Source organism: Bos grunniens, chromosome 3 (genome assembly GCF_055505025.1).
Source record: "Bos grunniens cultivar Pamir isolate PY7600 chromosome 3, Bosgru_T2T1.0, whole genome shotgun sequence".
In the NCBI taxonomy this organism is placed as follows: domain Eukaryota; kingdom Metazoa; phylum Chordata; class Mammalia; order Artiodactyla; family Bovidae; genus Bos; species Bos grunniens.
Window position 1 is genome coordinate 70,774,005 of NC_141167.1, and position 14,102 is coordinate 70,788,106.

At 37.0% G+C, this 14,102-nt stretch overlaps 1 protein-coding gene across 1 annotated transcript in view; it reads right to left on the minus strand.

Moving 5' to 3' along the window:
* The window catches only part of DIPK1A (divergent protein kinase domain 1A), a 130,010-nt gene that overhangs the window by 28,833 nt on the left and 87,075 nt on the right, over positions 1–14,102 (minus strand). The window contains exon 2 of the mRNA XM_086391212.1: positions 13,754–13,888. Within this exon, the coding sequence (XP_086247338.1) occupies positions 13,754–13,888 (135 nt within the window). The remainder of the gene's footprint in view (positions 1–13,753; positions 13,889–14,102) is intronic.

Genomic DNA, 14,102 nt, shown 5'->3' on the forward strand with positions numbered 1-14,102 from the left:
GAACCTTGATTGATACCACTGATCATATAATGTCATGTACATATATATGTTTGTATATGTCTTATCTTCCTAGTCATATTCAAAGGTATAAATGAGATAATAATTCATTGAACACTATGTATCAAGTGTTAAGTATTGTATTAAGCCTTTTAATACATGAACTCATTTTATCCTCACAACCACCTGATGAGACATGTAGTATTATTAATCCCCATTTTATAGAGGCTAAATAATTTGCCTAACTTATACAGCTAAGGAATGGCAAAGCTGGAACTCAAACCTGAAGTTCATTTATTCCAAAGCTGATGCACTTTACTAGAATAAATAGGAACCATTACACACAAATGGAAGGAAAGTGGAAAAGACAGAGATAGAGATATACAGAGAAAAAGAAAGCTATGTAAATTGAGACAGACCATGATTCTTAAACGTAAGTAAACTGCCTGTAACACTGTGTCAGTCACCTGTTGTTCCTGTCCTAGACAATATGCTCACCTTGGAGGCAATGCTCTAAGTAAGAGAGTCAGAGCAATCTTCTAAGGAAATTCTGAAGTACAAATTGTTACAGGCACCAGCACTAGGGTACTTGCCCCAGGCCAAAGGAAGTCAAGTTCTCTGTATTCAATAGATATGTCAAGATACTTCAGCTGCTCAAAAAATGTCTTTGTTTTTCATACTGTGGGATAAAATAAACGTTTATTTTCAAACAAAACAAAAAACAGATATGTCAGAATATCGTTCAGCTTAATTGGTTCAATTCTACTTTATCCTCACAAAATCTGTGATGCAGGTAGGGCAGAAATATTTTCTGAGGCTTCCCTGGTAGCTCAGTGTTAAAGAACCTGCCTGCCAATGCAGGAAACACAGGTTTGATCCCTGGTCTGGGAAGATCCCACCTGCCATGGAGCAACTAATCTCGTGTGCCACAACTATTAATATTCAGCCTATGCTTTGAGGCCGGGAACTGCAACTACTGAGCCCACGGGCCGCAACACTGAAGTCCAAGAGCCGCAGAGCTCCTTTTCCACAACAAGAGAGGCCGCCCAAGTGAGAAGCCTGCACACGGCAACAAAGAGAAGTTTCCGCTCGCCGCAGCTAGAAAAAGCCCACGCTGTAACAAAAGCCAAAAATAAATTTTGCACCCAGCACAGCCAAAAATAAATAATTTTTAAAAAGAAATACTTTTCTCACCTGTACAATGGAACTAATAGCTAGTCAATAAAATGAAGTCATTTATTCAAAGTCATGCATCACGGGAAAGGGTAAGACTAGTTCTTTGAGTCCAGGCTAGTGTCTTCTCCAATAGACTAACATGTTATGGTTGAGCTACTTACAGTCAAGAGGCTCCTCATACTTTGTGTATTGTACCATTAGTACCAAGGGTTTGAGGATACACCGATGTGACTAAAGTAATGAGACATTTCCACAAGTCACACATGAAACCACTCCTATTTTCCAAACTTGCTCTGTTCTTTGGACATTTGTACTTCCTTTCTCGTTTTAAATGCTTTATGCCCCGATACACAGCTATTTCCTTCTCGTCAGGTTTCAATTTAAAATGCCCTCCTCTCAGGAAATCCTGTCCCAACCACTCTGGTCAAGATAGGATCCTTTGCCATTCTCTACTAAATGCTGCTATTATATCCTTTCTCACTGCCCTTCTTAATATATGAAGTCAGTTATTTGTTTTTTGCTTTTATTATTCATATTCCACTTTAAGAATATAAGCTTCTTAAGACATGGACTCTGGTTACGACTGTATCAACAGCACTCAGAATAATGACTAACATACATATTAAATATGTATGTTTGAAAATACATATTAAATTATGAAAAATAAGAAAAAAACTAGAAAAAGGTTAAAAGCTAAACTGTCAACTTTTAAAGAAAGAAAAGAACCCTCATTATTAAACTTTAGCAAACAGTATTTACAGGGCTGCTTTTGGATCTTCTGTGTCTCTTTTTAATCTTCCTTAGTTCACTAAGATGAAACTGACTGAGGATTTTAAAGGAAATCTGTTCAGAGTTTATACACAAGATACTGTAATCCTTTGGCAAGCATGTTTTCACTAAATGTGGTTTTGAGATAATGCAGTGTTATGTATGTATATCCCAAACTGAAAACCAGCCATCTTATTACATGCTCCGTTTCAGTTCATTCCACTTAAGAGAACAGTCTATGCAGTAATACAGAGGGAGAGAGATAATCAGTGTAGACTCCACATTTCAAAACAGGAATTACTAAGACCAGAACAAGTATGCGTGGATAGTGCCATAATTTAGGAGAAGACCAGACAATTACTTAGGCAGCTATTGCAAACCTGTAACCCGGGGGAAGCAAATTTAAAAGGAATTGCATTTCAAGCCAGTAAGAGCTAATTCAAACTTTAAAAAGAGGTAGTCTGTGCAATATTGAACTTACAAGAATATATATAGCCATGGTTTTTTCTCTAAACATTCCTCCTTTTAGAATCTGCATATGTGCATGAATGTTTTCCTATTCTTTTACTTTCAATCTATCTGCATCTTTATATTTTAGATGTGTATCTTATATAATTGCTTTTAAATTTTAACACAGTCCGACAATCTTTGTCTTTTAACTGAAGCATTTGGTCCCTTTATATTTAATTTAATTACCAACATGTTTGGGTTTAGATATACGACAGTCAGTGCCATGCTAAGCCACTCATATTTGCTCTAGAACTGGAGCATTCATTCCCTCAGCTGCTGAGCACATAGGTAGTCAACAGGTCTCGGCTGAATCCTTCTTTGGGACTTGCCCTCAGCTGGAATACAGTCTTATCCAAGGTCATATCCTCTTTAAGGAAGTTGGGAGAGGATGGAAAATGGTATCCAGTGATTAATCAGGGAGAAGGGTATCAGAGATCAGATCAGATCAGTCGCTCAGTCGTGTCCGACTCTTTGCAACCCCATGAATTGCAGCACACCAGGCCTCCCTGTCCATCACCAACTCCCGGAGTTCACTCAGACTCACATCCATCAAGTCAGTGATGCCATCCAGCCATCTTATCCTCTGTCATCCCCTTCTCCTCCTGCCCCCAATCCCTCCCAGTATCAGAGTCTTTTCCAATGAGTCAACTCTTCGCATGAGGTGGCCAAAGTACTGGAGTTTCAGCCTCAGCATCATTCCTTCCAAAGAAATCCCAGGGTTGATCTCCTTCAGAATGGACTGGTTGGATCTGCTTGCAGTCCAAGGGACTCTCAAGAGCCTTCTCCAACACCACAGTTCAAAAGCATCAATTCTTCGGCACTCAGCCTTCTTCACAGTCCAACTCTCACATCCATACATGACCACAGGAAAAACCGTAGCCTTGACTAGATGAACCTTTGTTGGCAAAGTAATGTCTCTGCTTTTGAATATGCTATCTAGGTTGGTCATAACTTTCCTTCCAAGGAGTAAGCGTCTTTTAATTTCATGGCTGCAGTCACCATCTGCAGTGATTTTGGAGCCCAGAAAAATAAAGTCTGACACTGTTTCCACTGTTTCCCCATCTATTTCCCATGAAGTGGTGGGACCGGATGCCATGATCTTCGTTTTCTGAATGTTGAGCTTTAAGCCAACTTTTTCACTCTCCACTTTCACTTTCATCAAGAGGCTTTTGAGTTCCTCTTCACTTTCTGCCATAAGGGTGGTGTCATCTGCATATCTGAGGTTATTGAGATTTCTCCCGGCAATCTTGATTCCAGCTTGTGTTTCTTCCAGCCCAGCGTTTCTCATGATATACTCTGCATAGAAGTTAAATAAGCAGGGTGACAATATACAGCCTTGACAAACTCCTTTTCCTATTTGGAACCAGTCTGTTGTTCCATGTCCAGTTCTAACTGTTGCTTCCTGACCTGCATACAAATTTCTCAAGAGGCAGGTCAGGTGGTCTGGTATTCCCATCTCTTTCAGAATTTTCCACAGTTGATTGTGATCCACACAGTCAAAGGCTTTGGTATAGTCAATAAAGCAGAAATAGATGTTTTTCTGGAACTCTCTTGCTTTTTCGATGATCCAGCGGATGTTGGCAATTTGATCTCTGGTTCCTCTGCCTTTTCTAAAACCAGCTTGAACATCAGGAAGTTCACGGTTCACATATTGCTGAAGCCTGGCTTGGAGAATTTTGAGCATTACTTTACTAGCATGTGAGATGAGTGCAATTGTGCAGTAGTTTGAGCATTCTTTGGCATTGCCTTTCTTTGGGATTGGAATGAAAACTGACTTTTTCCAGTCCTGTGGCCACTGCTGAGTTTTCCAAATGTGCTGGCATATTGAGTGCAGCACTTTCACAGCATCATCTTTCAGGATTTGGAATAGCTCAACTGGAATTCCATCACCTCCACTAGCTTTGTTCATAGTGATGCTTTCTATAAATGCCTGCATCTCTGCAAGCCCATCCCAGTTCCAGGTTCCCTGTAGAATCAACTGAGGCGTTTATTACCACTGCATTGCAGTTTAAATTTCTTCAGGTCTATCTTGCTTCTTCACTCCCTCACAGATGTTAATCTCAAAAGACCATCCCAACAAACTTCCTTTGGGCAAATCTTAGTCTCTGAGTCTGTTTCCCAGGGAATTTAATTTGTGATATCTATCATCTTATTATGTGTTTTCTACTTCTTCTGCCTGTTATGTTTCTTTTTCTTGACCTTCTTGCTATCTTTAGGACTGAGTATTATTATTTATCCCAATTTTCCTACATTAGTTTGGAAATGATGTGCTCTTTTTCTATTCTAGAGGCTATCCTAGAAATAACAAAATACATAATTGAATTAGTAAGTCTAAAGTTAATTAATACTTTTCCCCTACTCTGCAATATGATAAGGATTTTAAACATTTTAACTCCGTTTACCTTTTTCCCTATTTATGTGTAATAGTTTTTTTGTCTTTCTTTTTTATGTTTTAAATTATGAAAGTATGATAACACATTTATAGGAGACTGGGAAATTACAAAACAAGCTTACATATAGTTCCACTATGTATTACAATTATTTTTTAAGCAGACAAATTAAGAGTTTTAGTTGGAGTTTCAATATCAAACTCTTAAAAATTAATAGAATGGATATACAGAGAAGTAGAATATAGTAGACCTGAAAAGCACTATGAACCAACTCAACATAATTAAGATTTATACAAATTTCACACAACGGTAGGATACGAAGTCTATTCAAGTTCCCATAGATTATAAAATAGGAGACACTGGAACATATCCAGGGACATAAAAAAAGGTGCAAAAATTTCATGGTCTAAAGGTACTGAAATCATACAGAGTCTGTTCTCTTATCATTGTGAAATTATGTTAGAAATCAGTGTCAAAAGATATTTGAAAATAATCTGTATCTTTTCAAGTGCAATGTGACATTTACCAAGAGAGATCTTTGATTTAGCCATTGAAAGCCTCAATATTAGAAGACTGAAAAAACAGAGAGTTACTGCAGAGAAGAAAGCATTTAAATGAGAAATTAATATCAAAGATATTTTAAAAATCCCATGCATTTGGAAATTAAATGTCCACTTTTAAATGACAGATGTTTCTAAGAAGCCATAACAAGGAAAATTAGAAAATATTTGCAAAGAATAAAAATGAAAAGAGAATTTACCAGAATTTGTTGCATGCAGCTGAAGCTGCTCAATGCAATTAAACATAATATGGAGTCTTGAATAAGGTATGAAAACAAATAATAGACACTAGCATAAAATTTTGTGAAATTTGAACAAAATCTATACTTTAGTTAATAATACTGTATCACATTAATTTCTTCTGTTTTTTTTTTCTTCTTTTTACAACACAGTATCACTTTATAGGCTCAGAACTGGATTAAAAGTTTCAGTTCAGTTCAGTCTCTCAGTCCTATCCGACTCTGCAACTCCATGGATTGCAGCGTGCCAGACCTCCCTGTCTATCACCAACTCCCAGAGCTTGCTCAAACTCATGTCCATCGAATCAGTGATGCCATCCAACCATCTCATCCTCTGTCATCCCCTTCTCCTCCTGCCTTCAAGCTTTCCCAGCAGCAGGGTCTTTTCCAATGAGTCAGCTCTTTGCATCAGGTGGCCAAAGTATTGGAGCTTCAGCTTCAACATCAATCCTTCCAATGAATATTCAGGACTGATTTCCTTTAGGATGGACTGGTTGGATCTCCTTGCAGTCCAAGGGACTCTCAAGAGTCTTCTCCAACACCACAGTTCAAAAGCATCAATTCTTCAGCACTCAGCTTTCTTTGTAGTCCAACTCTCACATCCATACATGACTACTGGAAAAACCATAGCTTTGACTAGACTGACCTTTGTTGGCAAAGTAATGTCTCTGCTTTTTAATATGCTGTCTAAGTTGGTGACAGCAGAGGCATGGGTTGGTGGTCACCTGCTGCAGGGTTGGGGTCACTGAGTGTAGCAGTACACGCATGGGATCTTTTGAAGGAGGTCACCATTATCTTCATTACCTCCACCATAGTTGGGCCCCAGGTAAATAGCAGGAACACAGCTCCATCCATCAATAGAAAATTGGATTAAAGATTTATTGAGCATGGCCCCGCCCATCAGAACAAGACCCAGTTTTCCCCTCAGTCAGTCTCTCCCAGAGGAAGCTTCCATAAGCCTCTTATCCTTCTACATCAGAGGGCAGACAGACTGAAAACCACAATCACAGAAGACTAACCAATCTAATCACATGGACCACAGCCTTGTCTAACTCAATTAAACTATGAGCCATGCCGTGTAGGGCCACCCAAGATAGATAGGTCATGGTGGAGAGTTCTTAGAGAATGCAGTCCACTGGAGAAGGGAATGGCAAACCACTTCAGTATTCTTGCCTTGAGAACTGAATGAACAGTATGAAAAGGCAAAAAGATAGGACACTGAAAGATGAACTCCCCAGGTCAGTAAGTGCCCAATATGCTACTGGAGATCGGTGGAGAAATAACTTCAGAAAGAATGAAGAGATGGAGCCAAAGCAAAAACAACACCCAGTTGCGGATGTGACTGGTGATGGAAGCAAGGTCCGATGATGTAAACAGCAATATTGCATAGGAACCTGGAATGTTAGGACCATGAATCAAAGCAAATTGGAAGCGGTCAAACAGGATATGGCAAGAGTGAACACTGACATTTTAGGAATCAGCAAAATAAAATGGACTGGAATGGATGAATTTAACTCAGATGACCATTATATCTACTACTGTGGGCAGGAATCCCTTAGAAGAAATGGAGTAGCCATCATGGTCAACAAAAGAGTCTGAAATGCAGTACTTGGATGCCATCTCAAAAACAACAGAATGATCTCTGTTCATTTCCAAGGTAAACCATTCAATATAATGGTAATCCAAGTCTATGCCCTGACCAGTGATGCTGAAGAAGCTGAAGTTGAACGGTTCTATGAAGACCTCTAAGACCTTTTAGAACTAACACCCAAAAAGATGTTCTTTTTAATATAGGGGACTGGAATGCAAAAGTAGGCAGTCAAGAAACACCTGGAGTAACAGGCAAATTTGGTTTTGGAGTACAGATTAAAGCAGGGTAAAGGCTAATAGAGTTTTGCCAAGAGAACGCACTGGTCATAGCAAACACCCTCTTCCAACAACACAAGAGAAGACTCTACACATGGACATCACCAGATGGTCAATACCAAAATCAGACTGATTATATTCTTTGCAGCCAAAGATGGAGAAGCTCTATACAGTCAACAAAAACAAGACCAGGAGCTGACTGTGGCTCAGATCATGAACTCCTTATGGCCAAATTCAGACTTAAATTGAACTAAGTAGGGAAAACCACTAGACCATTCAGGTATGACCTAAATCCAATCCCTTATAATTATACAGTGGAAGTGAGAAATAGATTTAAGGGACTAGATCTGATAGAGTGAGGTTCGTGACATTTTACAGGAGATAGGAATCAAGACCATTCCCAAGAGAAAGAAATGCAAAAAAGCAAAATGGCTGTCTGAGGAGGCCTTACAAATAGCTCTGAAAAGAATAGAAGCCAAAAGCAAAGCAGAAAAGGAAAGATATACCCATTGAATGAGTTCCAAAGAACAGCAAGGAGAGATAAGAAAGCCTTCCTCAGTGATCAGTGCTAATAAATAGAGGAAACAATAGAATGGGAAAGACTAGAGATTAAACCATTTTGATTATCTTGGTTATTAAGATCTTTTTTGTACAGTTCTTCTGTGTATTCTTGCCACCTCTTCTTAGTATCTTCTGCTTCTGTTAGGTCCATACCATTACTGTCCTTTTTCGAGCCCCATCTTTGCATGAAATGTTCCCTTGGTATCTCTAATTTTCTTGTATAAAAGAATATAAGTTAAATAAGCTATATAGGTTAAGAATATAAGGTAAATAACTCCACATATAAGTTAAATAAGCAGGGAGACAATATACAGCCTTGATGTACTCCTTTCCCTATTTGGAACCACTCTGTTGTTCCATGTCCAGTTCTAACTGCTGCTTCTTAACCTGTATAGATTTCTCAGGAAGCAGGTAAGGTGGTATGGTATTCCCATCTCTTGAAGAATTTTCCACAGTTTGTTGTGATCCACACAGTCAAAGGCTTTGGCATAGTCAATAAAGCAGAAGTACTTGACTTCACATTCCAGGATGTCTGGCTCTAGGTGAGTGATCACACCATCGTGATTATCTGGGTCATGAAGATCTTTTTTGTATAGTTCTGTGTATTCTTGCCACCTCTTCTTAATATCTTCTGCTTCTGTTAGGTCCATACCATTTATGTCCAAAAGTTCAAGCTTCACTCAAGTGTTTTTAAATCACTAAGATAATAAATTTTCTAGACTTTTAGCAGTAATACTAGATGTGAAAATACATGAAACTATATCAAAGTCTTCGGTTACTATAAATCAGAAATCAAGCATTCTATTCATACTAAGTCAAACAAGTGGAGTCAAACCAATTTTTGTAATGATTTTGTGTAATCATTATTCTAGGTATCTCATATAGGTGGATCACACATTTGTCCTTTTGCATTTGGCTTATATCATTCAGCATTGTGTTTTCAAAGTTACTCCACATTGCACGTTCACCAGAATTTCATTCTTTTAAAGGTTGATTAAAATTCCTTTGTATGGATATGTCACATTTTCTTTATGCTAATGGACATTAGAGAGTTTCGACCTTTTTGGCTACTGTGAATAATGCTGCTATTAACATTGGTGTGCAAGTATATGAGTCCCTGCTTTCGATTCTCTTGGGTATATACCTAAAAGTAGAATTGCTGGTAATTCATATGGTAATTCTATATTTAACTTTGAGGAACTTCTATATTGTCTTCCTGATTCTCTTAAATACATTTTAATTCCCTGTTGAAATTATCCATTTCTAAAAATTTATATTCTCTACCTTTGTTTTTTTCCTATATATTTGAACATGTACACAGTTATTTAAAAATCTTTTTTGGATGACAGCAATATCTAGATTATCTACGGATCTGCTTCTATTGTCCATGTTTATTTCTTGGGTTTCGGTCATGTCATCTTGTCTTTTGGTATGCCCTGTAATTTTGTACATAATGCCTCCAGAGAGGATTTCCCTTTCCTCTAGTAGGCAGATATGGTAACTGATCACCTTAAACCAATCAGGGGGCTGTGCTGAGTGCAGGCTTAATTACGTCTCCAGTAAAGGTCAAGCTACTTTGGGTTCATCTCCATTCCAAGAGCACAACCCTCCAGGATTTTTAACTGAGACCCTGGGAATTCATTGAGATTTCTCCCTCTGGCAGGTTTATAACTCTAGTCTGTATCTTGTGAGACTGCCAAAATGTCTGCTTTTCAAAGGCTTTCCAATGAGATTTTTTTTAGCCTTCCATTCTGTAAAGCCCAGGATTTGGCAAACATCCCAACAGGATAACTGCCTGTTTGCTTGAGGTTCCCTTAGTTTTCTATAAAAGCTTGCTGGTTTCTTGTCCCCAGAGCAAAGGTCTCCCAGCATACAGTCCTGGTTCTCAGACGCCTGCTCATGCCTAGTATCAGCAAATTCCTCAAGGGAAAAAGAAGCTACAAGAGTCAGCTCACCTTTCTGAGATTCTTTTAGCTCACCTTCACTCTTGGGGTCTAGCCCTTTGGGATCTCAGCCCAAAGCACGGTGTACCAAGGTCCCACTCTTGGTAGAAACTGTACTATATTTTTATCTTCCTAGCCTCATAAGACTATGAAAATTAGAAATTACTTTGAGATGAATAAAAATGAAAATGCATCCTATAAAAATTTATGAGATGCCGTTCTCCAAACCTCATTCCTACCATGATTTTAAAAAGAAAGGAAAAGTAAACAATACAACAACAATGACAATAAAATCTTTCCATATTAAACTGATTTATGTGCTGAGACTATTGGTAACTCACTCCTGGTTTCAGTAATAGCTTCCAAGTACAGTATTTTGACTGCTCTGGTCTCAACAACTGTAGTTCTTGGAATACTAATACAGAACCAATAGATACTTTTTGGTGATGTATATGGAAAAATATACAAAAATTTAAATATATGACCCTATATATTTATAATTACTGCTTGTCAGAACATAATTTATGGGTTTCATAATCAAACAATAGAGTTCTCATATTGTCAGTGCTAAAATTTGTTCTCTTCATGTGAAATTTATATGACAATAATTAGCTATATAGGTATTTGTGAGACTTAAATGAGAACTGGATTACTTAAATGAGAACTATGCATTACTGGATTTAAAATAAATGATAAAACTATCACGTTAAAAAAAAAAAAAAAAAGACTATATTTTAGGTCATCTATCTCCAGGCAAACACAGTTACAAAATCAAGGCTCACCTCTCTTAAATCTTATCCTTTCTCAGATCTTTTTTTTTTAATATTTACTTATTTTATTTGTCTATGCTGAATCTTACTGGCAGCACTAGTTTCTTTGATATTTGATCTCTAGTTGTGGCATTCGAATTCTGAAGTTGTGGCACATGGGATCTAGTTCCTTGACCAGGTATTGAACCGAGGCCCCCTGCACTGGGATCACAGAATCTTAGCCACTGGACCACCAGGCAAGTCTCCCTTTTCTCAGATCTTAATCAAGTAATTCCTCACTACCTTGTTAGTTCTTTGAAGCTTTAACATATACTTTAAAAATATTTTCTCTGCCTGTTTTCTTTTTAAAAAAAATACTTTTATTTCTTTTTGGCTGTGCTGGATCTTTGCTGTTGCTTAGGCTTTTCTCTAGTTGCAGCGAGCAGGGTCTGCTCTCTAGCTGTGGTGCACAGACTTATTGCCATGGCTTCTCTTGTTGCAGAGCACAGGGTCTAGGTACGTGAGCTCAGCAGTTGCAGCTCCCTGGCTCTAGAGCACAGGCTCAGCAGCTGTGAGGCACAGGCTTAGTTGCTCCATAGCATGTGGGATCTTTATGGAAGATTGAACCCATGTCCCCTGCATTGACAGGCAGATTCTTTACCAGTGAGTCACCAGGGAAGCCCCACTGCTTTCTTTTCTAATTACACAATTCCTATGCCATATCAGTACTATTTAGTATTATTGGTCTTAAAGTATTGCCAGTTTGGGTAAGTTTAAGAACATAATTCCCAAATGCAGAGAAACTATAATTTTTTTTTTTTTTTTAAAGACAGTCTTAGGAAAAAGATATATTTTAGGCTTAGAAAACTTGTTTATTATTTTGAAGTTTTAGAAAGATAACCATTAAATTATGCTAGAATTATGTTTTGCTTTCATTTCTTACCCATTAAAATGAAAAATGAGGTACTTAAACTATAATTTCACTCATAACAGAATATGTACCAACATATGCCTTACATTTTAAAGGCTACTATATTAAAAACAAGATAAAAACCATGTCTATTTCTAATCTCTTAGAACAGTATTCTAACATAGCCAGATGATGTTAATAGGTCTTCCTGGGAGGATTACAGTGGGGATGGATTTTTCGCCTAATCAAATATATTTGCTTTCTTTGGAGATGCAGAACACACATTAGTATATTAAAGATCCTAAGAAGTCCTCAGTAAAGTCAACTCTTTATTTTTGTTTAACTTTCTGTTTTCAAGTATATCTGACTCATGGACTACCTTTTAAGGTGCCTCAAGAAACCCACTTTGAGAAAGGTGACCTTAAAAAAGGAAAATAAACATTTCAAATAGTTTTGGTTATTTACATGTTATTATAGTTGATTATATAACTTCTTTCTTCTTCACTGAAGCTGAGCTGGTGGGTTCTGTGGGGGGGTTTTGTTAGCTTTATTAATCTATAACTCCCTTTATCAGTCTTTTCTGACTCTGGGTAGCAGAAAGAGCATGAGCTTTCTATACACACAGAGTTGGGATCAAATTCTGGCTCCACCAGGAAAGGCAAATTCTTCTCTCTTATTAGTCATATTTCTTTATTTGTAAAGTGGGTTTTGGGGGGGGCTTTCACAGGATCATTTTAAGTACTAATGACGATATGAAGTACCCAGTATACTGCCTGCCCCCAGAGTTTCCTAAAGTCTTCAAGGATCTGGAATGGCCAATTGGAATGAACACGAGATTGACATCTTTCAACCTTCCTTGATTTGGAACTGTTCTTTGCTAATTAATTCCCTTGCTTCTTATATTAGTATTTCTCTTCTGACTACTAAGCGAATATTATACTCCTGGGGAATAATTTATTTTTATTCTGACTGACAGAATGTCTAGAGTTAACCTGATTTTTATTCTCTTAAAACTTTGGAAAGCTTCAGGTCTCCCTATCTTATGACCCTATATCATTTGTTACTGTAATAATTATAATAATTATCTTACCTTACTGTAATTATTCATTTTCTTCCCTACTAGACTCTAAGTTCATAAGGTCAGGATGCCTTATTGCTAAATGTACACACCTACGTCACTGGCCTGTTTAAAAAGTAACCATTCAACAATTAGAACCATTAACAAGTTACAATAATTGGGATCTCAATAATTATTAGATAAAAATATAATTCTTAGATGAATTCTTAGATGTTTTAATATTATTTATATAGAAGATATTAGCAGAAAACAAGGAGTTAAGTATTATCCTCAAACATTTAAAATATAAGTGCTATGGAACCAATATTTACTACTAGAAATCTTATTCTGTTAGTGATTTTCCTAAGATATATCCAGTAGGATATAAATTAAATAATAAATACACGTATATACTTTTTACAAATATTTTCAGCATTCGAGAATGACTCCATTTATTCAAAAGATATGTTCCAGAAAGGATGGATGCAAATAACACTTTCATATTATAAATATTTAAAAATCCATCTGATTAAACTAAACTTCAAATATATTTGAAAAGCAAGAATCCCTCTTTGTAATAAGTATGCTCTCATACTAGTCTGGCTTACTCAGATTTCTGAATACAGAGTTTTTCAAAGTGGGGAACAGTTCTACTAATTTGGTCATATCAAAATGGTAAGAAGTTCAACACAACTCAAAATCAGATTAACTTTTACTTTTTGAAAATAATTTTAGTCTATGTATAAGTAATAAATATATCTGTTATTAATATAGTTTTTTAATGTGTTATTACACTTAGAATGGATAAACAACAAGGTCCTACCATATAGCACAGGGAACCATACCCAGCCTCCTGGGATAAACCATAATGGAAAATAATATATATATACATATATAAATAAAAGAATGTGTATATATATATAACTGAGTCACGCTGCACAGCAGAGATTGGTACAACATTTTAAATCAACTCTACTTCAATTAGAGAATAGGTTTCTTCATATACTAGAAAATAAAAAATACTTACTATTATTTTCTTACAGTCCTTTCCTCTGCATAGTTCTGTATAGGTAGAGTACTGCACATATATAATCCAGCTTCCAACAAAGACCGCCAACCAGGAAAAGAAAAGATATTTCATTCGCACATATGAGAAGCGAGCCTGTGAGTAAAAGAGCACATAACAGTCAATCATTCAGCACACAGTCAGCATTCACTGTCCTAGAACATGACTTTTCCCCCTTTCTTGGAAGCACTCAATATATATTCTAGGCTTTCATATGGCAATTCTCCTAGAACAATGTGTACTTTCACTGAGTCTAAAAAGCACTGGTCTTAGAAAAGGAAGCTCCTTGGTCTTGCCAAGAAAAAGAGAA